This window comes from Drosophila grimshawi, unplaced genomic scaffold, assembly GCF_018153295.1.
Source record: "Drosophila grimshawi isolate 15287-2541.00 unplaced genomic scaffold, ASM1815329v1 contig_131, whole genome shotgun sequence".
Classification (NCBI taxonomy): Eukaryota; Metazoa; Arthropoda; class Insecta; order Diptera; family Drosophilidae; genus Drosophila; species Drosophila grimshawi.
This window is the reverse complement of record NW_025062826.1, coordinates 41,192-66,242: the sequence shown is the minus strand read 5'-3', so window position 1 is coordinate 66,242 and position 25,051 is coordinate 41,192. Positions and strand designations below refer to the sequence as shown.

At 36.4% G+C, this 25,051-nt stretch overlaps 1 protein-coding gene and 1 long non-coding RNA gene across 5 annotated transcripts; one reads left to right on the top strand and one right to left on the bottom strand.

Moving 5' to 3' along the window:
- Nucleotides 1–488: 488 nt before the first annotated feature.
- On the top strand, nucleotides 489–24,978 carry LOC6568911. 4 transcript variants are annotated; one of them, XM_043214517.1, is made up of 25 exons: nucleotides 1,858–2,036; nucleotides 3,517–4,279; nucleotides 4,354–4,446; nucleotides 4,509–4,566; nucleotides 6,608–6,744; nucleotides 6,810–6,983; nucleotides 8,872–9,358; nucleotides 9,947–10,002; nucleotides 11,110–11,194; nucleotides 11,372–12,182; nucleotides 12,242–12,428; nucleotides 12,772–12,883; nucleotides 12,961–13,113; nucleotides 13,171–13,221; nucleotides 16,124–16,442; nucleotides 16,503–16,634; nucleotides 17,639–18,075; nucleotides 18,158–18,749; nucleotides 18,812–18,989; nucleotides 19,075–19,268; nucleotides 21,892–23,422; nucleotides 23,496–23,732; nucleotides 23,795–23,905; nucleotides 24,085–24,393; nucleotides 24,460–24,978. In XM_043214517.1, the coding sequence occupies exons 1-24, from the start codon at nucleotides 2,011–2,013 to the stop codon at nucleotides 24,391–24,393; spliced, it is 7,233 nt and encodes a 2,410-aa protein (XP_043070452.1). In that variant the 5' UTR covers nucleotides 1,858–2,010; the 3' UTR covers nucleotides 24,460–24,978. The 4 variants fall into 4 exon arrangements, with proteins under 4 accessions (XP_032597038.1, XP_032597036.1, XP_043070452.1 ...); XM_032741147.1 differs by lacking the exons at nucleotides 8,872–9,358; nucleotides 9,947–10,002 and adding an exon at nucleotides 489–786 and having other exon boundaries at nucleotides 1,853–2,036; XM_032741145.2 differs by having other exon boundaries at nucleotides 1,853–2,036; nucleotides 8,872–10,002.
- LOC116805921 lies at nucleotides 5,218–5,728 on the bottom strand. Its single transcript, XR_004365455.1, has 2 exons — nucleotides 5,699–5,728; nucleotides 5,218–5,623 (listed from the first exon to the last, which is right to left on the bottom strand). It is a non-coding gene; the product is annotated as an uncharacterized LOC116805921 (long non-coding RNA).
- Nucleotides 24,979–25,051: the final 73 nt, after the last annotated feature.

Genomic DNA, 25,051 nt, shown 5'->3' with positions numbered 1-25,051 from the left:
CATTTTTTAAAATTAAAACAAGGTAAGAAAGGTTTGCTTATATAAATATATATATAGATAAATTATTTATTTAATTCCACAGATTTGTTTACAGCGAAGTAGTTGGTGTTTAAATACTTAAAATAACATAGTAAATAGCAATCAAATCTAAATTTGATATGATTCTTGATTGTGTTGCGTTATTGGTTTAAAGATTTGTTATCGGGTTGTTGTCGAAGACGGGCTGTGGGTTCAGAGATATTCGATGCATATTTTGCTGTTGTTTTATATATAAGATAAGATTATATATAAATATTTAAAATAACTATGTATAAAAGGCATCAATGATATTCCTAAAATGACGGGTTTTCAAGGCGATCGGTGTGCCCATATAAGATTTTATTTTTCCCACATTTCTTAAATTGGAATATTTGTGACAACATCGATATTTTCGTATTCATCGATAAGTCGCTCATCTCTAATAACAGTGTCCATTTTGAGTATAACATAGTGTCGATTTAACATTTATTGCGTTCGGCTGTGTGATAAAAAAAAAGAGTTTTTAAGATTAAAAATTTATGAATTAATGTTAATCACTTGATAATTATATATATACATTTGCGCACATACGCATACATATGAAAGTTATGTCAGCCTTATAGCGCGTAAAAGGAAATGAGGCGCAGTGCGCTACCAATTAAATCGAGCCCATAAAAGAAAAAGGCAACAGTCAAGTGCGCGAGTGTGAGTGTATATAAACTAGCATATGAATAAACACATATATACGTATGTATGCATATTTACGTGGTGAGTGTGATGATCCAACCAGAGGTGCGTTCGTGTCGTGCTTTTTTTTGTATTCGTGACACAATATGGGTGTATGTATGTGCTCATCCAACGCAGAACTCCGACTCAAATTATTGGATCGTACTAATTTGTATACATTTATTAACTAATTCGCTATATTGGCATAATATAAAATAAATAAACCGAAATCTAATATGTGTTCTAACTTATATGGTATTGTGTCAAAATATTCGTCACGCCCGCACCTCTGGATCTAGCAGCAACACAGAGCAAAACAATATGGCTGCCGCCGCCACTTGTTGGATGTTATAACGTATTAACTATGCAGATTAAATACTTCTCTTGCTGCAACACCAATTATTTTGGATTCTGCGTGAAATAAATACATAGAATTATTATTTGTTTCTATACATACACACACGTATCTGTATATATATGCATGTGTGTATGTATGTATGTACAATTACCGACCACGTATGTGTGTGCAATCGCTTTCAATTACTAATTTGCGTCCCAAAATGCAATGAGTCCTTCACTCAACGCATTGAGCGCATTAAAACAGTGCATTGATAAAGCATAACTCATATATATATATAATTATATAAAGTATTTTATATATATATATATATTTGTTTTGTCATATTTTTTTTGTTAATTATTTGGGTGCAGCCCTTTTTTTGGTTAAAACCAGTTCCAGGCGATACACGCCTCCACTTACAGTATTTTTTATAGGGTCAGCTAAAACTAATTCGTTTAAATTCAACAACAAAGCGATCGCGAATTGAGCTAAGATTTTAAGATTTTGTAAGAGCTTCAAAAAAAAGGGCGCATTGGCTTGCATTTACTATGCATCTAGTGCGAACAGCCCTTCCAAAAAAAAATTATATTTTAAATCGCACTTAACGTACTAGTGCTAATTTTTACTGCACTCGAAAATATAAAAAAAAAAAAACTGTCAAAACTAAACCTCATCGCGTGCATATTTATATATAGTTTCCTGGCAAAAGAAATTGGGATATGTTTCTAGACGTTTCTAATTGCCTAGAACGTATTGATCGTGTTTCAGATAAGTACAGTGCCTTTAAAGATCCGGATCCACTTTTGATGTTACTTGGATAATATAAAAAGCTTTTTACACTTATGTAAATACGGACTAATTCGGCTATCACAAGTATCTTCTGCGATTCTCTGACAAATTTGGATATTTTCATTGTGAGATTTTCTATGGATGACCCATCAATTAAAAAGCGGTAAGTTCTGGTTCTTGTGTAAGCATAAATCAGGGCAATCCTATCAAGAAATGCTTTTTTAAATTCAATTAATCCAAAAATTTAAATATATACGTAATTATTTACTTTTCCATAAATAAGATATTTATGGAGTGCAAAGGTGTAAAAGGGGGCCGAATAGTATTTTTTTTTTATAAATTTTAATCAAATCAAATGTATACAGCAATGTAAAATTGTGATGTCGAATCAAATAAAATTTATTTTAGTATAAGAGGATGCCAAATTCGTTGTCTCTGGTTTTTATAGGCTCTAAGATCTACCCACCTATAGAGACTATTCAAAAATTAATATATGGACTTCTAGTGGACGCATATATCCACTGCACACATTAAAAGGGTATAAAAATACATGGACGCTCGTCGCAAGCTGCGGGCATTAGAAAGCGGCAGCGTCGCTGCCTCCCATTACTCCGCACTATAGAACAGCTTCTGTGTATATTGTCTGATCGTTATAAAATTTGCGCGGTAATAACAATAAAAGCTAATAGAAACTGGTATAATTCTCTAAATACCAATGTACACACATCGTTTTTCCGTACACCAAATTCTATTCCAAAATTTGCATTTAAATAATAGTTTTTAATTTGAATACTCTGTATCGAAGTGGTTGACTGAATATTATAAATATTTCACAATTGAACATGCAACATGCAGTAGATGACAAACAAAGTAATTCTGACATCTTTTATCAGTAGTGAAGATCAGTTCAGAAACGCGACAACAACACTTAAGGTGCGCAAATGGAAATATTTGTCTTTTTATCCACAATAGAGTGATCTGCTTTCCCGATATATCTGCACATTTATATATTTGTCTCTACCAGGCATCTATATTCTGTTCATATATTATTCCTGCTTGTGAAGTACACAAATTTTAAATAGTAAATTCAAACTAGTGAGTGATATCGACTGTGGGGCTTTAGAAAAACACATTTAATATTATCGATTGTGTCATTGTATCTTTTCTGTCTAGATTGAATGTATATGTACATTTAAGTTCAGATGTAGTATAGTCAATATTGCAACAAAATACGTACAGGAATTAAATTGTATCTATTTTATGGCAATTTAATTTGTGTCCAATTAAAAAAGGTCAAACAGTGGTCATTTTGTTTTGGTGAGTTGATCTCATGGCTTTGGCCGTGGCACTTGTTACATACATGATTTATTTGATTATGAGGTCTTGTGGTGAATAAAAACTAAAACTACAAACCTTACCTACACCCACATCCACACTCATTTAAGAGAATGTGGAGAGTAACAATTGTATTTGTGCATTATGGCATCGAAAAGTACACAGCAGCCATTGTTATGTATTTTAGTGAAAGAAGAGCTTTAGCAGCATTGTATCACATTTTTATTTGCACACGCACACACACATATATTATATGTTTGTTGTAATTGGATTTATGTATATCAGTATATATGTTGTTATTTTTTAAGATTGATCGATGTTGGTAACGACGACCATGAGTACGATGAGGTCGAAGAGCTACCAGAGGAACCAAAATCAAGTCAGGTATTGCAGTCAACGTCAACGTCACAAAATAGTATCAACATTGGAGACAATACTGTCACAGCATCAAGCCACATTTCTGACGTTGGCGGCATAAGAGCCGAGGACTTGCCGCCAGAGTTGCCACCTCCAAAGCAGAAATCTGTAAAGAATTCAAAGAACAAGCAAAAGCAGAAAACGGCAGCCAATAAATCAAAAATACCCCGATCACCATCTTTGGCGAGCAGCTTGAGCAGTTTGGCCAGCAGCTTTAGTGGCAGTCACGGCAATAATAATAATAACAATAATAACGTTCCACCACAAACGCCTCCGTTGCCAACCAGTTATCAACAGCAGAATAAAAATAAAGCGAAACTTATGAATGGTGCGGAAAACAATGGCGGTGCAAGTGCTACGCCAGTGGCTGCACCCGTCACACCCGTAAAATCAAATAATGCATTGCAAGATTGCAAAAGCACTATGGGAATAGGAAGTAATGTCCAATTAAGTCAAGTATTTACCACTGATGGCGGCGATAGTGGCACTAGCTTGGAGGCAAGCCCCTGTTCATCTGGAGCACCCCGTCCTCAGGTACAAATAACTCCGATCGTCCAAGCGACAAAATCATCAACTCCAAACCCAGCATCACCAAAAAATTTTCAGTATTTAACATTAACGGTTCGTAAGGATGAAAATGGCTATGGCATGAAGGTAAATTTTAAATCATAATATAATGTCATTAATGATAATAATAATTTTGGAAAATATTTATTTACTGTTCTTAGGTCTCTGGGGACAATCCGGTTTTTGTGGAAAGCGTTAAGCCCGGCGGAGCAGCACAAATTGCAGGATTAGTGGCTGGAGATATGATTTTAAAGGTTTGTAGTATTGTATTTTTTTATATTCAATTTTTGTTATCTGCCTGATTATTATTTTTTAGGTAAATGGACAAGAAGTGCGGCTGGAAAAGCACCCAACTGTAGTGAGTTTAATCAAAGGTTTGTAAAAAATGGTCAACTTTTCAAATACCGCACGATAGTTTTTTGACGCGTGCTTAAGTTTTACTTTATCGCACTAATGGATGAAATGTAGCTTCGGACAGTTTGTTATTCAAGATTGTATAATAGTACTCATTAGCCAACAGACCATCTATCTGCTTCACTGAAGGACGTTTCAACGTTTATCTGTATAGTTCCGTCTACAGTTGCAGCTCGCATCAGGGTATGGTTTAACTGGGAGCACTAGCAACATATCATCAATGCATCTCTTGCGTTCCGTCTCCTCTGCCTTTTGTTTTTGATACTTCCCGTACTTTTCGCGTGCACGTTGTGCATATTTACTCATGATGCTCGATATCTTTTCCAAAATATATTGTATATACGTGGGACATATGATTAGTATGTCCCCCATCGTCATTAATGCTTGATTATAGCAGTGAATACATATAAACGTTTTTTCTCGCTGGGGAGGAAGTGCTGGTATTCTAATATTGAGGTATTCACACGTTCGTGTGCCATAAGGACGGACACGATTTATTGTTGTTTGATAAAAATCTTGAACCTCGTCTGCTGAACTCCATACACCATAATGTTTTGTGGTCATTATTACACAAAATACGGCTCCTGTGCGCAAAACAAAATCTAATGTCATTTCAAAGCAAAAGGATTTTAATTTCGGAAAAAGACAAAAAAGTTTGGCCCAATCTATATATGTATTTAAATTTGAAATTTTGAGAGTACAATTATAATATTACCAGCCACCTAAGATAAAATTAGTTTCGGTTGTCACAAGTACTGTCGTCCTTGTTCTTAGCAACTCTGATGGAACGATTGGCTTTATTGTATCCAACTTATGCGATGCTCAAGACTGCTGCGATCCAAGAGTAAAAGGTTCTTGAGCTGTGTATACCTTTTGTGTTTGTTCCTTTCAAGCTTTAACTTGGAATATGCGCACTGTTATTTGTATATGACATATTTATATATATGGATATTAATATTTTAACATGCTGGCTCAGCTCAAATAACCATGTGTGGGGCATATAAGGCAGATGTACTCCTGGAAGCAAATCTAAGTGTCAAATAAATTTGTAAGCTACTTTGATGATGATGTATGTGGATAAGTCAATGGTACCAAATTTCTCTATAGAAATATTTTGAATATTCCATAAGAACGTCTACTACTGAGCTGAATCACCATTGAGAAGCCGATCGATAGTATTCTGTACATCATCTTTAAAATGATGGCAGTATATAGGTAATCGGTTGACTGTCAGAAAGCCTTCTTTTAAGCTATCATTCCAAGCTTCGACAAATGTTTCCCGCCATGGCGTCGTGGTTTCCTTGTTGGTCCCAATATATTTGGAGCAATATTTCTGGTGGAGGTCCTGCATGTAGGTCTTTGATTTCAATCTAATATGGTTGTATATTGACGCTGCTGCATCGGGGCCATCCCAAACACCTAGTTCTTTAGTCAGCCAGACGGTGCCAACTAAAATACTTAATTTGATAATCATCACAACAACCATTGATCCGATTACCATCACTCTTCCGCAGTGCAAAAAATGAGTCAAATGTTTGAAAAATGTTTATTTTTGATATAAACTATAATTAATTTTGAAGAAATCATTTCTGTGGCCTACTTTTCATCACTTCAAAAATTGTCGGATGCTTTCTTAGATTGTCTGAGCTACGCGACGTCAGTGATTAGGAAGACTTTGAAATTTCTTAACAGTACTACTCCATGCATCTTCAAAATCTTTACTTCAGGAGTGATCATCCGATGAATTACATTTGCAATCCGGTTTGTTATCTACACCAAATGTGTTCTTGTCGATGCTTTTATTTTTAATTTACTCCAATTTATTAATTTCAACTGCATAATGGTAATGATAAAATGATTCGGAGATTAACACAAATTTCAAAAAATGTAATATGACCATTACCAAAATAGTTGACAAACTATTAATTTAAAATTAAAAATTAATTTTTTTGACTATTTTCGTAACGCCTATCTATCCTCATTTTTATATATTTCTTAAAGCTTCCACAATTGTTGAGCTGGCTGTTAAGCGCAGCCAGAAGGTGGCCAGGCCCACCTCAGTGGGCATTGTTCCGACAACACCCGTACTCTCAGGACGCGATCGCACAGCATCAATTACTGGTCCTCAACCTGTTGACGTACGTAATTTTACCAAAACCCAAATTATTTTCAACATATGCGACAACTTATATTCAAATTGCAGAGTATCAAACGGCGAGAGATGGAATCGTACAAGATACAAACCCTACAAAAAATGTTAGAGCAAGAAAAATTGAATTTGGAGCGCCTTAAAGGTGATACACATAATCCCAGCTATAAACTGTCGGAGGCAAACATTCGAAAGCTTCGCGAGCAATTACGGCAGGTGGGAGCTGAGGTGAGTACAAGTTGTCCGTTACATTGCATTAAAGTAACTGTACATAGATTTATGTATACGTATTCATATACAAGTTTTGTGTGTGTATTCTATAGCGTTATGTATATTTATATATATACGAGGTGTGTTCAAAAAGTATCGCGAATTTTGGAATTTTCGCGGGTTACGTATATTCGAATTTCGATTTTTTTGTAGCGTTATGTTGGTACTCATGTCTCTCACTTATGCCGACAAGCTCGGCCATTTTGAATGTTCACTTAATTGTTGACAGCTGCTTTGCTTGCACGTGTTTTGGATCGTCTTCGATTTTTACCTATTCAAAAAAATGGATCAAAGAACCTGTATCAAATTTTGTGTGAAAAACGAAATTAAGAACGCGGATGCATTCCGAATGTTGATTGTGGCATACGGAGAAGCTACCTTGGACCGAAGCAACTTTTATCGGTGGTACAAAATGTTCTTAGAAGGCCGAGAAGATGTGAACGACGAAGAGCGTGCCGGACGCCCGAGCACTTCAACAACAGACGAAAAAATTAATGGAGTGGAGAAAATGGTATTGGCCAATCGTCGAATCACCGTTAGAGAAGTTGCTGAGGAGCTAGACATATCGATTGACTCATGCCATTCGATTTTTATCAATGATTTGGGCATGAGACGGGTCGCCGCGAAATTCGTACCAAAATTGCTCAATTGCGACCAAAAACAGCATCGCATGAACATTGCTAATGAGATGTTGGACTCTGTCCGCGACGACTCAAATTTGCTCCAGAGGGTCATAACTGGTGACGAATCGTGGGTTTATGGTTACGACGTGGAAACCAAAGCTCAATCGTCTCAATGGAAGCTGCCGCACGAACCAAGACCGAAAAAAGCGCGCCAAGTTCGGTCGAATGTGAAAGTTTTGCTGACAGTTTTCTTCGATTGCAGGGGCGTGGTGCATCATGAGTTCTTGCCACAGGGTAGAACGGTCAATAAGGAATATTACCTGCAAGTTATGCGCAATTTGCGCGAAGCAATCCGCCAGAAACGCCCGGATTTGTGGAAGAACAAAAATTGGCTTTTGCACCACGATAACGCCCCTGCTCACACATCGTTGCTTGTGCGCGACTTTTTGGCCAAAAACAACACACTAATGATGCCGCAGCCACCGTATTCCCCAGATCTGGCCCCCTGTGAAGTGCTTCGAAGATTGGAAAAACCGTTGGCACAAGTGTATAATATCTCATGGGGATTACTTTGAAGGGGACAAAATAGATATTCATGAATAAATAAATAATATCTGAAAAAACACAAAATTCGCGATACTTTTTGAACACACCTCGTATATATATATATTTATATATCCCGTCTGATATGTTAGTTAAATAGTACACACCATCTCTTCATTAACAATCTTGTGCCGGTGGATATTCTTGTGTATCCTTAGATATGCATTGAATATTAAATACACATATGTGTCGTTCAGGCTGTAACGCATTTATATGTGCATACTTCAAAACATCCCGCGAAATATATAGTGACATTAAAATGATCAATGTTTACATGATATTATGTTTGTTTAAAATACTTTAAAACGTCTATATTAAAGATCAGGGCGCAGTTAATGTTGTGGATGAATTCTAACCATTACTTTATTCGCGCTAAATTAAAACCTTTCACAAATTAAAAAACTAATATTACTAAAAAAATGTATAAGAAAGTAAAAAAATTAGTCTAAGAAAGTTCATGTTGAGCGTTGATCAACACATATGCAGGTCCACTGGCACATTTATACATGTATTTTTATGTACTTGTATATATCTGTATATACATATGTTCATATATATACATATTTCTCAATATGTGTGAATTCTTAAATTTGATCAACTTAAATAAATTGAATATGCAGGATACGCCAACAATTAAATGTCAAGCAGCTGCAAGCGACAAAAATACTGAGTTACTAATGCACAATCAAATTCAAAATTTGTCTGCCGTCACCACTCCTCATCACAATCAGCATCATCATCTTTCCAACAACAACAACAATCATCACAGGCAACAGGCTAGCACACCACAGTCGCAATCAGCACAACACTCATCACCCGCATTCCTTTCGCTACTGCCACGTTCTCTTTCGTCTCTTTCGCTGGGCACGCGAAAGAATAAGATTGACAAAGATTTGCTAACCTCGACATTACATAATACTACGGACATCGTACCACATCAGCGAACACCTGATGCTTTTAATCCAATGTCGCAGTCCCTATATCATCACATTCATACGAACATGGCAAACATGCAACCAAATACGCAGCGTAGTTTACAACAGCAGTATGTGTACCAGCAGCAGCAGCGCTTTAAGGAAACTTTGAAATCGACGTCGGCAACAAAAGGTAAAAATAAGTTTACAATATCAAAGAGTTTGATCGAAGAAGACATACCGCCACCCCTACCACAAAGAAATCCAACACGACAACTAGCCTTGGATTTGGGCAAAGCAAACAATATACATCTGTTTTCTCCGGTTTCCGACTTGGATCGTGCAGGTAGTCCACAACGCAATTCCCCACAGTCATTGGCAAATGCTAGCAATAGCAGTGGCTCTCCATTTAACAACAATAATAGTAACAGCAATGTCAAGACAAAGCGATCAAAAGTGAAGACTAAAGCTTTATCGGATCCAAAAATGACAACGCAAATGTTTTTGCAAATGGAAACCACCTGTCGGTCCGTTGCAACTGAAGACATGGTCCATAGTAGCAGCTTCGATGTAGATTGTGTTCCACCGCCACTGCCACCACGGCAGCCTGGCATGCTGTCGGAGGAAGTAAATCGTGGAAGCTGCCATAACCTTAATAATGGACGTCCACAACCAAATTCTCTATGTACTGTTTATAATTACCCACTTGTCTCGACATGTACGGCAGTTCAAAGCGACAATATTAAAGCTGCATTTCCATTATCGCAACGCCCTAACATAGTTAAACAATTGCAGCAGCACCAACAACACCAGCCACTCAGCGGTGTGCCCACTGCAGTAAGTAATCAAAGATCTCTCACTCCCTGTTCATAATTATAGTTGCGATCATTGCTTAAATCGTTTTATCTACATGTACATTAAATGCAGCTTACTTTTTTTTCAAAAATATTCATTGATATTCTCTTAGTTTTTTCTTTTTTTATTGTATCATGTTATTATGTGAGTTAAATTGTTTTGCCTACATCTAAATTCGATTAAACGATATTCTTACTTTCTAAAATATTTATCATTTTCTTTTGGTTCATTTTTTATTCTGAATTCATTAAAAACAGCTGTTAAACACGCCATTAATTTGTTTAATTTTCATCTTTGTTATCACATTACCACGCAAAACTTTTCCTCCCTATTCAATCAATCAAAATAACACATGAAATTTATTACTGCAAATTGAGTCTATAATTTAAATATGTAAATATATGTATTATCCTGATTAGCGTTAAGGGAATTTAAGTTTGGGATATTTACTTGCAGCATTTAGTCGAGCATTTTTGTATTTAGCCTTTTTTAATAATATTATTTTATGTATGTACAAGTGTGCGTGTATATGTATGTTATTAATTATGTATATAAATGTTTTTTGGTATTTCAAAGCTAAATAGTTAATTTTTGTCTACTTTGACTTTATGCACTTTTCACGCATTGTGTAACCATGCAAGTGTGCACATTAGTAACCTTCGATGTATATAAGGATTATGCATCTTCATTGATTTTAAAATGCGAACGAATATGTTACAACTAAACTTAGTGTTTATTTGCAGTATCTGAAAATCTGTTTAAAAGTTGTAATCATAATATTACTTACTAAAAACTGCGCCTAAGATACTTTTATATGCATTATGCACAGTGAATAACAATTTATGGTTAACTGTATACAAATTTGGGACACAATAGTTTTCTTACGTATTTATTTTGAAAAATTTCTTAAACATACATATTATATACGTATATATAAGCAAATATTGTGTATGTGAATAGATACATAACCAATTATTATTATTTATGTTTCTATATATTGCAAGTCTTACTTAAGTCCTGCGTTTAAGATTATATGTATATCTATGTACTTTCTTATTAAAAATTCACATTTTCTTTAACGTTTGATAGGTCCTTGGTCAAACACCCCAATTAAATCAAATGAAACATCGACGCGTTGGATCTTCCCCGGACAACATGCATCCAAGACACCCGGGTAAACATTCAATTTATTATGTTCTTAATTGCATTAGCTTATAAAAATTCAACTCCCCCACTTTAAAAAATGGGCGAAAATTAAAAAAAAAAAAAAAAACATTTGTCCCGGTAGTTCCTTTCAATGTAAGTTAAGAAACTAATTCAATTTGTGTTGTATTTTGATATTACCCTGCAGATAGATTAGTGAAAACCACCTCCGGCTCTTGGGAGATTGTTGAGAAAGATACAGAGGTGACGCCACCAGGTACTCCGCCGCCGCCTTATTTAACAAGCTCGCATATGCCCGTACCTGAAGATCCTAATGAGAACTGCAGTGGTGGCGCGGGAATCTTTATAGAATCACATCACTTTACGCCTATGGCTTGTGCAACGTCACCCTCGCAGCAGCCATTACATTCCAACCGTATACAGGCGTCTCAATCAACTGACACTCAAAAGGAAATTATTTCCATGGAAGATGAGAACTCCTCCGATCAAGAAGAACCATTTATTGATGAAAATGGACCATTCAACAATTTAACACGCTTGCTTGAGTCCGAAAATGTTGTATTTCTAGCTGTTTTCCTTAATTACGTTTTATCAAACTCTGAACCAGCGCCACTTCTTTTTTATCTAATAACTGAATTATACAAAGAAGGTACCTCCAAGGACATGCGGAAATGGGCCTATGAAATACACTCAACTTTCCTAGTGCCGCGTGCCCCTCTATCTTGGTATCGGCAAGACGAGTCTTTAGCGAGGGAGGTGGACAATGTGTTACAGCTAGAGTTTGACAAAGTGGAAATTTTGCGAACTGTATTCTTACGCAGTCGCAAACGCGCCAAGGATCTTATCAGTGAGCAGTTGCGGGAATTTCAGCAGAAACGGACTGCTGGCCTGGGTACCATATATGGCCCCACCGACGACAAGCTCGCTGAAGCTAAGGCAGACAAGCAAAGAGAGCAAATCATTGACAAATATCTAATGCCCAATCTGCAATTGTTGATGTAAGGACCCATTGCCAACGTGTTTTTTCCGTGGAGCTTAACTTTATTTATTTCCACAGTGAGGAAGTTGAAAAGGATTTACCACAGGAAGATGCTCGCAGACTAGCCTTATGTTCTGCACTTTCAACGGTGATACACCGCATATTTACTACTCGTTCGCACCCAAACAGTATTGTGGATCGTGTGCATCATTTTGTTAGCCGTGAAAAGAGTTTTAAGTCTCGCTTGATGGGTAAAAATCGAAAGGTTTGTGAAATTATTCAGACTAGATTGAATTTATTAGATCTAAATACAGCTTGCTGATGAAAATGTGAATATTTTTTCAAGATCTCTTTATCCCCCAAATAGGCAGAAATATTTTTTTTTTAGTGAGTGTCCATTTTTTTTACACTCCACTCAAAACAAGTGATTTTTTTTTTTGTAAAACGAAATTGATCTATTTGTTTGTTTGCAGGCAATGTGAGAATCTCATTCTATACTTGCTAGCGTAGTTTCGATAGAACTTGGCGGGGTATATCATCTTCGGCACTTCGAAGATAACGCTTTTGTTTTTCTTTTAATGTATATTGTGTCCATTTATTTTGACTAGATGATTGTACGTGGTCATCCATTAGTATTACGCCAATACTACGAAGTAACACATTGTAATCATTGTCAAACGATTATATGGGGTGTGAGCCCTCAAGGCTATCATTGCACAGGTAAAGGTCATAATGTTGCGCCACTGTCTTGAGTGTCATACTAATCTCAATTGTGGTTTATTCTTACTTAATTTCAGATTGCAAATTAAACATTCATCGTCCGTGCTCGAAAGTCTTGGACGAAAGCTGCCCGGGACCACTTCCTCAAGCAAAACGACACCCACACAACGACAATAAAATTAGTAAATTTATGGGTAAAATACGACCCAGGACGAGCGATTTTATAGCAAGTGAGTTAAAATGTGCAAAAAATACTTGATATAGCTAAAGGGTTTTTTTTTTGTTAGATGAAAAGCGCGCTCGCCAGGATGAGGAAATGGAAACTGAGTTGAGCAACGGTAAGTGCCGAAGTCTCACGCGAAGCTATTTTAGTTTGTTGTTTCTTAAAGAAAATAATAGTTTCATGCTTCTATTCTAAAAACAAGTTAAACATATTTATTTTTGATAAAGAAATGCGCGCATATATAAAATATGCAAAACAGTTGCCCCTAATTATTTTCTAAGTTTTTAATAAATACAAGTTTTTTTTATTTAAAATATTAAGCATATATAATATATGAAAATATATATCAGCATAGAATAAAAAGTGCTTTATTAATTACAAAAAAAACTCAAACAAATTATGAGTTTAAATACCAGCAATTGAACAGAACGGTGAAAGCAAATGAAAAGTTCTCTCGTTTTTTAAAAACTGTTTTTTGTGCTGTTATCTCTCATTAGTGTTTTATTTCTTGCTGTGAGCACTCGGGACTGAAACGTACAATTTTAATTACGCGATAGGCATTTAAATTATTGTATACTTATGTACACATAGTATACAAGTCCATATAAATAAATAAAAAAGGCATAGTGAATATAATATGAATGCCATTCACTTTAGTGGGCTCAATCAAAGTAGTTGGTTTCTCATAATTATTTTAGTTGTTTGGAAACTTTAACATAGCAAAACTTATGTGCTTCAACAGTATGTATACATACATATGTGAATTGTTTTATAGTCGAAATTTAGTGGAATACAGTGTATCATGTAGATGTGAAACTGTATGTAATAGAAGGCATCTTCGACCCAATAACTATATGTATATATAAAAATGTATATAATTTAACATATACATATATATATATATATGATCGGCATCACCAGGCGAGTCAATCAAGTCCGCCTCCGTGTTCCTCAGCCTGTCTATATAAACACGCAAATATGTATGTATAGAAGCGAGAGATTTTAAATTTGGAATGAAGACTCTCGTATGCTGCACGAAGATCAAGTTTACCTAATCTTATCGATAACCCCCCAATTGTTTCGCTATAATCCATAAGAATTTCGATTTCCATAAAAGACACAATCTTTAAGATACTACTTCTACTAGAAATATACCTCAGTAATGTTGATCGACTGCAGAAATCAAATTCAACGAAAGAAACCCCATTTTCTGTAAGCGTGTATGCATAAATTTGTATAATGCGCGCTAATTTTTCATATTGCAAAATTTATTTCTATTGCAGTGCTTTCATGTGCAACGATTTAATTTCAAATTGTTTTTCAAAGTTTTATTATGAATATGTACGTGCACGCTTTATGAAAGGTAAATACCTATGTACAGGGTATTGACGAGCTTTTCGGGTAGAATACTTCAAGTTGTTTAAATTAACATTTTGTTTATCTTTGGTGAATAATAGAGACAAAAACACATCTGTAAGTGTATGTGTACCATATGTATTCATGCTTATGGGAAAAATTATAAAAAACAAAGCACGAACAGAACAACTGAGTAAAAAACAATCTTAGACAAAACATTTTTGCTTGATATATATTTGTCTGTCTCTATATGCACACGGCGACTTCAACTGTAAGCTTCTGGAATTACAAAATATGTGCCAGTACATATGTAGATTTGCTTAATATTTTTAATTTAATTTTCAAGTAATTGTAAAAGCCAACGTATTTACGAGATTAATATACCTAGAACTTCTAACCCCAGGTGTAAGAAAATTTAATTTTTAGTTTTAATGATTGGCTGAGTAAAACTGCGATAAAGTAAAATACGAAAGATTCGAGCAAGCGGTTTCGTGTGTCAAACAAAATGGATAGCAGCTACCCTGTTATAACAGGCCCATCCGTGCGACGTAATGCCAGCCTTAAGCGGCTATTAAAGTTTTCGTGGGCGACTCAAGGTGAGTGATAAGAAAACGCATTAGCGAAAAAGAAACGAACTGGGAAATTGAAATAGAACAGGCGTCAAGTGCAAATTTTAGAGATGTAACCGATTGAAAAGCTCGTGTATATAATACCAAAACGTTTAGTCGCAAACCACAAAGTTTTTAAATTACCGCTGTAAGCTTTCCAGGTATTTTTGGATTTTTTTTTAACAAAAAGAGCTTTTTATTTTAATGTTAACAGTAGCGTTGTGCTTTCGTTCTTTTGCTGATAGATGACTATAAGTTCAATTGTATAATTTTCCGTGAGTGTGCTGAAATGTTATTGAATTACGGTCAATCTAAAAAATAGTATTAAATTGTTAACAAAACAGTTTCATTTAAAGTGATTAAACTGTGTTTGAAAATTTAAAAACATTTATTATATAAACTTAATACGAATAAACGTAAGAAAAAAGGTAAAAGTGTATTAGAACTAAACATAAAAATATATAGTGTAAAGGAATACACGTGAATAATATAATTTTGATGCCTCAGAAAGCAATATTTAATTTTAAATATTACTTTCATACATTAACACATTCCAAAGCTTCGACCGTATGTACATCGTTAATGCGTTGTGATAATGTATTGTGATATTTTCTTACTTACTCACTTGATTCAAAACGTTCAAGAACAAACTGAATAAATGCCTTATGCTGAATAAATGTCAAAAACTTCAATGAAATTCTTATACATGGGCATGCACATACAGCCTAATATTTATTCAATAATCAAACCATTTGTCAAGTTTTAAAAATAGATTTATGAGTCTGGTTGTTTTCTTTACCAAAGCGTAAATTCTAAAAAAAGTTTTTTTTCGCGAAAGTTAATTAACAAATATGTACATCACGTACAAGATTTACACACAAATTCTTTCAACAAGTATATTCCATGAAAATACGTTATGTACAACTTGAAGGGCAGCAGATAATTGGACAAAATAAATGATTTTCTTCAATATATGCCCTTATGTTTTTGCTTATCGACATAATCTAATTAAGCTATTTAACTAATGTTCTAACATTCTGATTTTTTTCGTAGATCGTGTGCAATCATCGCCGATAGTTCGTCAACCGTCGGATCGCAGGCTAGATGCTAACATATCTTTTCGCTCCAATGGGAATACATCCATTAATTCCTCTGTGCTTAATAATAGTGATTTGCAGACTTCTTTTAACGCTGTCAGCAATGCCAACGAAAATACTACTGGCAGTGGTAGTTTCGCGGGTGTTGCAGACCTTACAACGAGTTCAGGATCAGCGACCTTATCTAATAGCTTGACAGGTGGCATCGGTATGAATTCTACAACCGATTTAAATGCATCGGAATCAACAGAAAGTAAGGATGCCAGGAGAGAATCGTAAGTTGTTGAGCAAACGTATAATACTTGACCAACAAATCGAATTCCAACTCTTGTCAGCTTTCACCCACAACACAAAAGCGCACCAGTTTCTGTTAACCGATCCGAGTCATATAAGGAACGCTTATCAAGCAAGCGGAGCCGTAATAGCCGTCGAAAAACTTCGGACCCCAGCTTATCGTCGCGTGCTACGTAAGTTAAATTATATTACATGACGTAAGTGAAATTTGATGTAGTGGCGCTAGAATTTATCTGACGTGAATTGAAGTGGATACATAATTAATAGAGTCGTTCAAAATCTCGATAGAATTCGCGATTTGAGTTGGGAAAAGTGTAAGATATGTTAATGAAATTGCGTTTACTTAATTCTGAAGAAGCCGAGAGTAGTCCAAAATATAGTAATTTCAATAGATATATTTACGACATACTTGTATATTTTTAAAGGTCGTACCCTTAAAAAAAGGCGAAAGTAGTAATATTAAGTTTTGCAAATGTAAGTTACACGCAGGAGGAAGCATCTCCGACACTATTAACAATGAAATCAATTTAACAGCCAACCCTTAGCAGTGACATCAACTTTATTAGCTGATGGTAACGACAGTGGCAGTGGGTCGTGTATAATAATGCATAATATGTGCTACGTCCTCCTATCACATTTACTTTCCGCTTCTTTTATTAAACTCTCTCGCTTATTGGCCGGGTAAGGGTCGTAATGTTTTCTTACCGGCAATCCCTCGCCTTTAAGTCAACATCGCAAATTATACTTATTGAGTGCGAGAGGCTGCACCTCTTTCGTTCATATATGTATGTTCAGTTTCAGTATTTCCGCTTAACTCAACTAGAACGGTGCAGCAGCGAAGCTCAATACATTCCGGTGAATATACGTAAAAAGCGAAAAAAAAAATTTCAGAAATCTTTTAAAGTTACATGAAACCTTGAAAATAATAATGAAGAGCAAAGCTCGATGTACTCGTAGTAAAAGTTTTAAGGAGATGGTTGGCCTAATTTATGAAAAGTAAGTCTTTTTCTGTTAAGCACAAACTTACATAAGGGTAAAATGACGTTGTGGGAAACAATTTGTAACAGGCATTAATAAACATCTCCGAACGCATAAAGTATATATATTCTTGCTCATTTATTTCATTCTTTTAGTTCGTTTATTCTAAAGTAATGCGAAAAATCTATTCAATTTACAGTGACGAGCAACCGGACGTGGGCATCTCAACTCCCAAATATACGGGAGGATCAAATTCTAGTCTCTCTTCTGGAGGTGACTCTGATAGTCCAAGCATCTCAATGGAACAAGTTACCGGCGGTATTGCCGGTGCAACCGCTGGTATCAACGCCATATCCAGTGCATCTAATTTGCATCAGCATCCACATCCACATCTACTAATACAGCAGCACGCAAGTCAGCACAGCCAGCAGGATTCGTTTCAAGGTAGCGTGGGAAGTGGCAGCAGTGCTAGCAACACAAGCTTCTGGAATGCCCACCAGCCATTGCAGCGCCCATGGAATATCGATAGCGACGATGAGGACGATTTCAACGAAGCCGATTGGAGTTCACTTGTTGCAGTTGAGATGCTTTCAGCGCTATCAGATGCTGAGAAGAAGCGGCAGGAAATAATTAATGGTAGATTAAAAAAGGCATATGTCAAATATCCATGACGATCAGCAACTAATTTCACTTTACTTTACCTTACACTCATGCACAGAAATCTTTCAAACAGAACGTAACCACGTTCGCACTCTGAGATTGTTGGATCGTTTGTTCTTTTTGCCGCTGTACGATAGTGCTTTGCTTTCCCAAGACCATTTACTGATATTATTCCCACCCGCACTGCTATCCCTGCGAGAGCTTCATGGCGCTTTCGAACAAAAGTTAAAGCAACGTCGAGTGGAACACAATCACGTTGTAAAACACATTGGTGATTTGCTGACGGATATGTTTGATGGTCAATCGGGTGAGGTGCTTTGCGAACATGCTGCTCAGTTTTGCGCTCGTCAGCAAATAGCACTTGAAGCATTGAAAGAAAAGCGACATAAGGATGAGCAGTTACAGAAACTGCTTAAAAAATCTGAGTCACATAAGGCTTGTCGTCGACTAGAACTTAAGGATTTATTGCCCACGGTATTACAGCGGCTGACTAAATACCCTCTATTATTCGAGAATCTTTATAAGGTCACTGTTCGAGTGCTACCCGAAAATACTACTGAAGCAGACTCCATCCAGCGCGCCGTGGAGTCATCGAAAAAGATTCTCGTCGAAGTAAATAAGGCTGTGAAGACAGCCGAGGACGCTCACAAGTAAGCAAAGTCTGGTGCTATGGTAAACACACACATATTATATTGTTTTGTAACTCTTATAGGCTGCAAAACATTCAGCGCAAATTAGACAAATCTTCATATGATAAGGACGAGTTTAAAAAACTAGATCTTACGCAACATCATCTTGTACACGATGGCAACTTAACAATGAAGAAGAATCCTAGTATACAGCTTCATGGATTACTCTTTGAAAATATGATTGTTTTGCTTACAAAACAGGTTAGAAAAATTTCTCAATATTTTTTGTATGAGACTAAAACAAAGCGCATCTGCCACCTATTTTCTTGTTTTTATTGTTTTGCAGGACGACAAATATTTGCTAAAGAATCTTCATACGCCACTAGCAGTCAGCAATAAGCCTGTTAGTCCGATTATGAATATTGATTCAGAGACTTTAGTTCGTCAGGAAGCAGCTGACAAGAACTCGTTCTTTTTAATCAAGACAAAGACTTCACAAATGCTTGAACTGCGTGCTCCCAGCAGTTCTGAGTGCAAAACGTAAGTCATTTATTTTTACATAACCTCTCATTTTACCAATTGTTACGGTCACGAACACTTTAGAATGCTTCATATGGACTACAAGGAGTTTGGTTGTTGGTGGTGTTATGTCCGACTTACTTTGCTATCTCAGTTTCCATATAATGTTTGACGCGTGTGCATGTTACTCTGTCATAACGACATAGGCTAGTAAATTCAATATTACAGTTATGCACAGTTACAGTTATGTGTATCTTCTACCTAATAGTGTTTATGTTTCTAATCACAATGGAGATCTCTATGTCAATGTGCAATTCGTATATTTATATAATAGTTATATCTATAAATCAAAAAAAAAAAACCTGTTTAATTCTTTGGCTTATATACGATTATTTTTTATACAAGCTACGCTCTTCCATTTATTAAAATGGCTCCGAAACTTGACCGACGATATCAGTGGAATTACAAGGTATCAAAGATCATGTTTAGAATTAACTGTTTGTAATGTGTCCAGTCTCACAATAAACAGCTCAAGTTTCGAACGAATATTTTATTGAAAAATGCAAATTAAACAAAAGAAGGTAGAGTGCCAAACCGGAAGATACTCTGTGCCCAGCTCAGAAATGCCCTAAGGCAGTTGCATCACTACTACGGTTACGGTCATAGTATCAGTTATAGTTAGTTTAAATGAGTGGGTTATATGGTATACAGATGCGATATAGATATGTTTATATATATATACACTCATGTATGAACACAAAAAACGGGGAGAATGACTGTGACAATGGACTTAACTTACAACATCCCAACAATTGTGACGATTTGTTCAACTACAATAGCTCTGGATAACATATACAGTGCCGCTCAGCTCATGTCTAGCAAAAAATTTAAAGTGCTACAAGATTTAAACAAAGATACAAACGCAAAATGTTTAAATGCCAATTTGTTTCATTTTATATCAAGTTTGAAAAATAAACTTTAGTTTTTATTAAAATATTAATTAATTAATTAAAATTAGTCAAAAACTGAAAACATGTCCAAAATACATGTCAAAGCTATTTTGGCCCCGTCTTAGAAAAGTAACATATTAAGTGTATAAAAACTTAAATAAGGATGTTAATACTTAGTATGATATCTTTTAGCCTTAATAACTTCCCTTAACCTATTATTCATGGAAGATACCAGCTTCCGGGTAGTTTCTAGACTGATTTTGCTCCACTCATCCAGCAAAGCATTCTTGAGATCGGATCTGTGATTCCGGATGTTATGTTCCAGCAGAGACCACAAATTTTAAATAACATTTGAATCTGGAGACTGGACCGGTGGAATTATCATGTGGGGGCAATTCCAGATAAGCCAGGACTGTACTAATCCGGACTTATGCTTGGTTGTTGTTCTGGTCGTGGTCCTGGTAGAACCGGAAAGTACGTCGGATTCCTAGCTTCTCGGCACTTTGGAGTAAATTTTCCTTTAATATATTGAGGTATATTGAGTTTTGGTGAACGTCATCCCAATCCCTTTATTTTTTGCGCATATAAAGTGCTTCTTCCGTGGTACTCGGGCATTAAAGTCATGGTTGCGCAGAACCCGGCGCACAGTTTCCACATTGCACTTTTTCCCCATTTCATCCTCCACCTGTGGAGTCAGTTTTGGAGCCGAAAGCTTGTGATTTTCCCTTATTTTCCTGATGATCCTCCGCTCCTCCTGTTCGGTGAAAATCTTGTTTGGTGCATTTCTGCCCTTGTCCTCTATCCGATTTTCGTCGACGAAGCGCCGAATGATGTTGAATACAGTTGTGGTGCATAGACTTACCATTTTAGCTATTTGGCGATGTGAATATCCGATCTTGAAATGTTCCAGGATGAGATTCCGTTGGTCAATGGTAGTCCATTTGCCCATAGTTCTTGTTGGCTGGTTGCACCCGAGATGCAGGATATAACTAAACTGACTACGAAGGATTGGTCTATTTATACCGAAAATAATCAACTTGACGTAAAAAATCCGGGTTTTATGGCACCCAGGTGTCCATAACGCCCCTGGTCCAAATAATATGTGATCATAAATTAAGGTACTTTTTTACATAACCCGGCCTAGCCAGTGGGGGAACCCCAGTTTATTGGGATTATATATTCATTATGGTGGTTAATATATGTACCTGCCATCGGTCTTTGGAATTTTTGAAAAATATTGGATAATTAGTTTATGGCAGGCAATTAAATTTTTTGCTAGACACTGGGCCTTATGAGCTGAGAGACACATAAATATAATTTAATTATAATAAATATCAGTAATTATTGGCAAATACCCAGAAAGAATACTACTTAGTTGAACAAGAAAATATTGTTAGCTTGCATGGAGTTGCCATGAGATTTATGTTACCGGTCAACATGATTACAGGTTTGCGCCGTAGAAGTATGTGCAGTGGCGGCATAGCCTTACTTGCAAAATCGCTAGACCCAAGTTCATAAAAAAAGAAATGAACACAGTCTAATTCCCAAAAGCAACACTCGGCGCTCTTTGCTACACAGCCGAAACCACAAAGCAATATTTTCTCCATTATGTATATACATATATACAAAAAGGAAATGAAGATGAAGACATATTGTATTTCACAATATTTAATTTGAAATCGTTCTATTTGCAGATGGTTTAAGTACATATCAGACGCTGCTGCGCAACAGCATAAGGCGAGATCTAAAAGTTCCAATAGTCAAGATGTGCCCGGCGATGATACGGTTGTCGTCATAGCATCACAAACCCCCAGGGAGTCAGTGGAACAAACACCAGACCGCTCGCATCCAACAAGCGCCACTGCAACCGTTACCACAACACCTCTGGCACCGCTGCTCCCGATAGCTACAGTCACACCAGCACCAACTGCTAGCCAGAACTATGACAATGATAATTGCCGCCGTGAAAGTGCAAACAATGACAATGCCGGCTATTATAATGTATTAGCTAAGCGACGGCTTAGCCATAACGATACAGGCACATCAATAAGTCGCACCATGTCCACTCGCAGTTGCGGCGAGGCCAACAACAATTATCCGACCGGACTTGGACAGGATTTAAATGCTGTAGCGCTGCGTCACACACAATCCGCACGTGAACCAAACAGCGAAGATCGCGCAATGAACTACGGTTTAGTAGGTGGGCCGTCAAAGCGTGACAGTGCGAGCATCGTCTGCTCTAACAATTCGAACAATACGCGTACATTACTCATGCAGTCACCGCTTGTTGAGCCAACAGCAATTCAAATAAGCATTAACCCGGCGCACACCGCTCAGCCAGTGCTTACGCCTGGGGAGCGATTGCGTCGCCTAGATGCGTCTATTCGCGACGGATTACTGGAGAAGCAAAGAATAATTTGTGATATATTTCGCATGCCAGTGGAGCATTTTAACGAGATTGTTGACATTGCTATGATGCCTGAAGCACCCAAAGATTGCGCTGATATTGCGTTAGCTGCCTATGATCAAGTGCAGGTGTTGACAAAAATCTTAAATGATTACATGCATGTATCACCGGAAATGGAGATTTCGGCCGTATCAACGGCTGTGTGTGACCATTGTCATGAGAAGGAGAATCTTAAAAAAGTCTCGATACAATCTCCGCCGCCGTTGCCGCCACCAAATAAACAACAAGCACAGGCTCAACAGCAAACACCACACTTGAAGAGAATGCCAACACTGAAAGCACATGATGTTGAGGAAGTCGCCATACATGAAGATGATGATGGATATTGTGAAATCGATGAGTTGCGTTTGCCTGCAATTTCAGCAAAGTCACCAGCGTCTACACCGTTGGCGCCGTTTAAATTTTCAAGTGTGTCAGCCACAGAAAATAATTTGACACTGGCTCAGGGAGACGACAATAATATTGATATAGCCAAGCGACAGTGCAACGTTAATGTCGAAAGCATTCCTGAGAAACCCGTCGATGAGCTGCTTATCAGCTCAGACTCTAGCGCAAAGAAATCGGAGCTTGTAGCAATACCAATTGAAGATGTGAGCGTCAAACAAGAAACTGAAATATATCACACAGAGATATCTGAATCCACCGATAAAAAAGAAAAAGTTGAAAAAGACTACCGCACCGTCGATTTTCCGCAAAGTGTAGTAGAATCTGAAGATAAAAGTGATCGCATTGAAATCAATGATGTATATGATAATTTGGTTAGTAGTTAAATCCGCAATAGTTTGGAAAATGCTCTTTTTTAAATTTAAATTTTGTTTTTATCTTAAAAAGGCTGCACTTAATAAAGCGCATACAACATTATCATTGATTAACAACTCCACAAAAATGGCACAGCCCATGATCGTCACTGCGAAGGATGAAGTTTTAAGCTCAACGTCCACTTTCGGATCAGGGAAATCATGTGGACTCAATCGCATACAGCACGCCTATTCTTTAGAGCCGAGCGTTCCCTGTCATGCTCTCAGTACCATTGTAAGTGTGTTGAATGAGCAAATTTCGCTTCTTTTGGTAAGTAAACCGTTATCTTCGCATAATAAAGATGAATTTATATATCTCATTTATACTCGTAGCCCAAAATCAATGAACGCGATATTGAGCGCGAGCGTTTGCGCAAAGAAAACCAACACTTGCGTGAACTTTTGAGCGCAATGCATGAACGTCAGCGAGTTGATGCAACAAAGGTAGCTTGATCTTTAGCATTGTATGAGAAATTAATATATAAGTTCATGGTATAACTTATTTATTTATTTATTACTTAAATATGAATCGTATAAATGTTCGTATTAAATTATCTTGAAGTTGCGGCAAAATTTTTGTTGATTGTTTATTGTCTCCTTTCTTTTTTTTTTTTTAAATCAAGGAAACTCCAACCGATATCCTGACTATTCTGCAAGCAGCTGACGCAGAATTTGAAGATGATATTGATGCTATTTCCAATACATCCCTTACACCGACACCCACGCCGATACCTTCAGCTCCAACTAGTGACAGTGACGTAGACTTGCAAGATCAGCCATCATCTACTGGTTCTGATACACTAGAAACAATAAGCACTGAACGAAATATTGACCGCGAGCTGCCAATCGTACCCGGTTCGCACATGCTTCCGGAAGCACTCTCATTTATAGAGCAGGAAGAGCGCAAAGAAAATAGGATCGAAAATAATTAAGTAAAATAAATTTAAAATACTATAACTAATTTAAAATACAATAAACTTTAATATCTTATTCCTTAGCGGCACGAGGTATCCATGCTTATCTAGCGCAAACCATTCCGCAATCTTTTTAGAGAAGAATATGCCTTGGGCTCATATTATTGTGACTGCCCCCATTCAATGTATTAAGAAAAATATAAAATAGACTAGAAGTTCTTTGATGCATGTATAAACATAAATCTTAACGTTCAGTTGTTTTGTTGTTTGTTTAGCAACGACATTGTCCAATTGAATTGGCAGTGTCGGTGGCAATATAAAAACATAAAAACATCCAACTACTTAATAAAGCTAGATTTGCTTTAAAAAGTTGTTAGCTGTACTGGCTTAAGGGTGAAAATTTGCTTGATTTATAATACGTATGTATATTCCATTTAGTGACATTAAATAATTCAATACAAGTTGATGTTCATAAATTTTCGATATAAACAATAATTGTATATAATATATTATCTATATAATTAATGTAAAATAAAAATGAATGGCATTATATGAAATGTTCGATACATTTATACGCCTATTGTATGACATGAAACTTACTCAAATAACGACAAAGCATTCTTATTTATGTACTCAAAAGATTATATAGTGTTTATGAAAGAAAGTACTTTTTTGC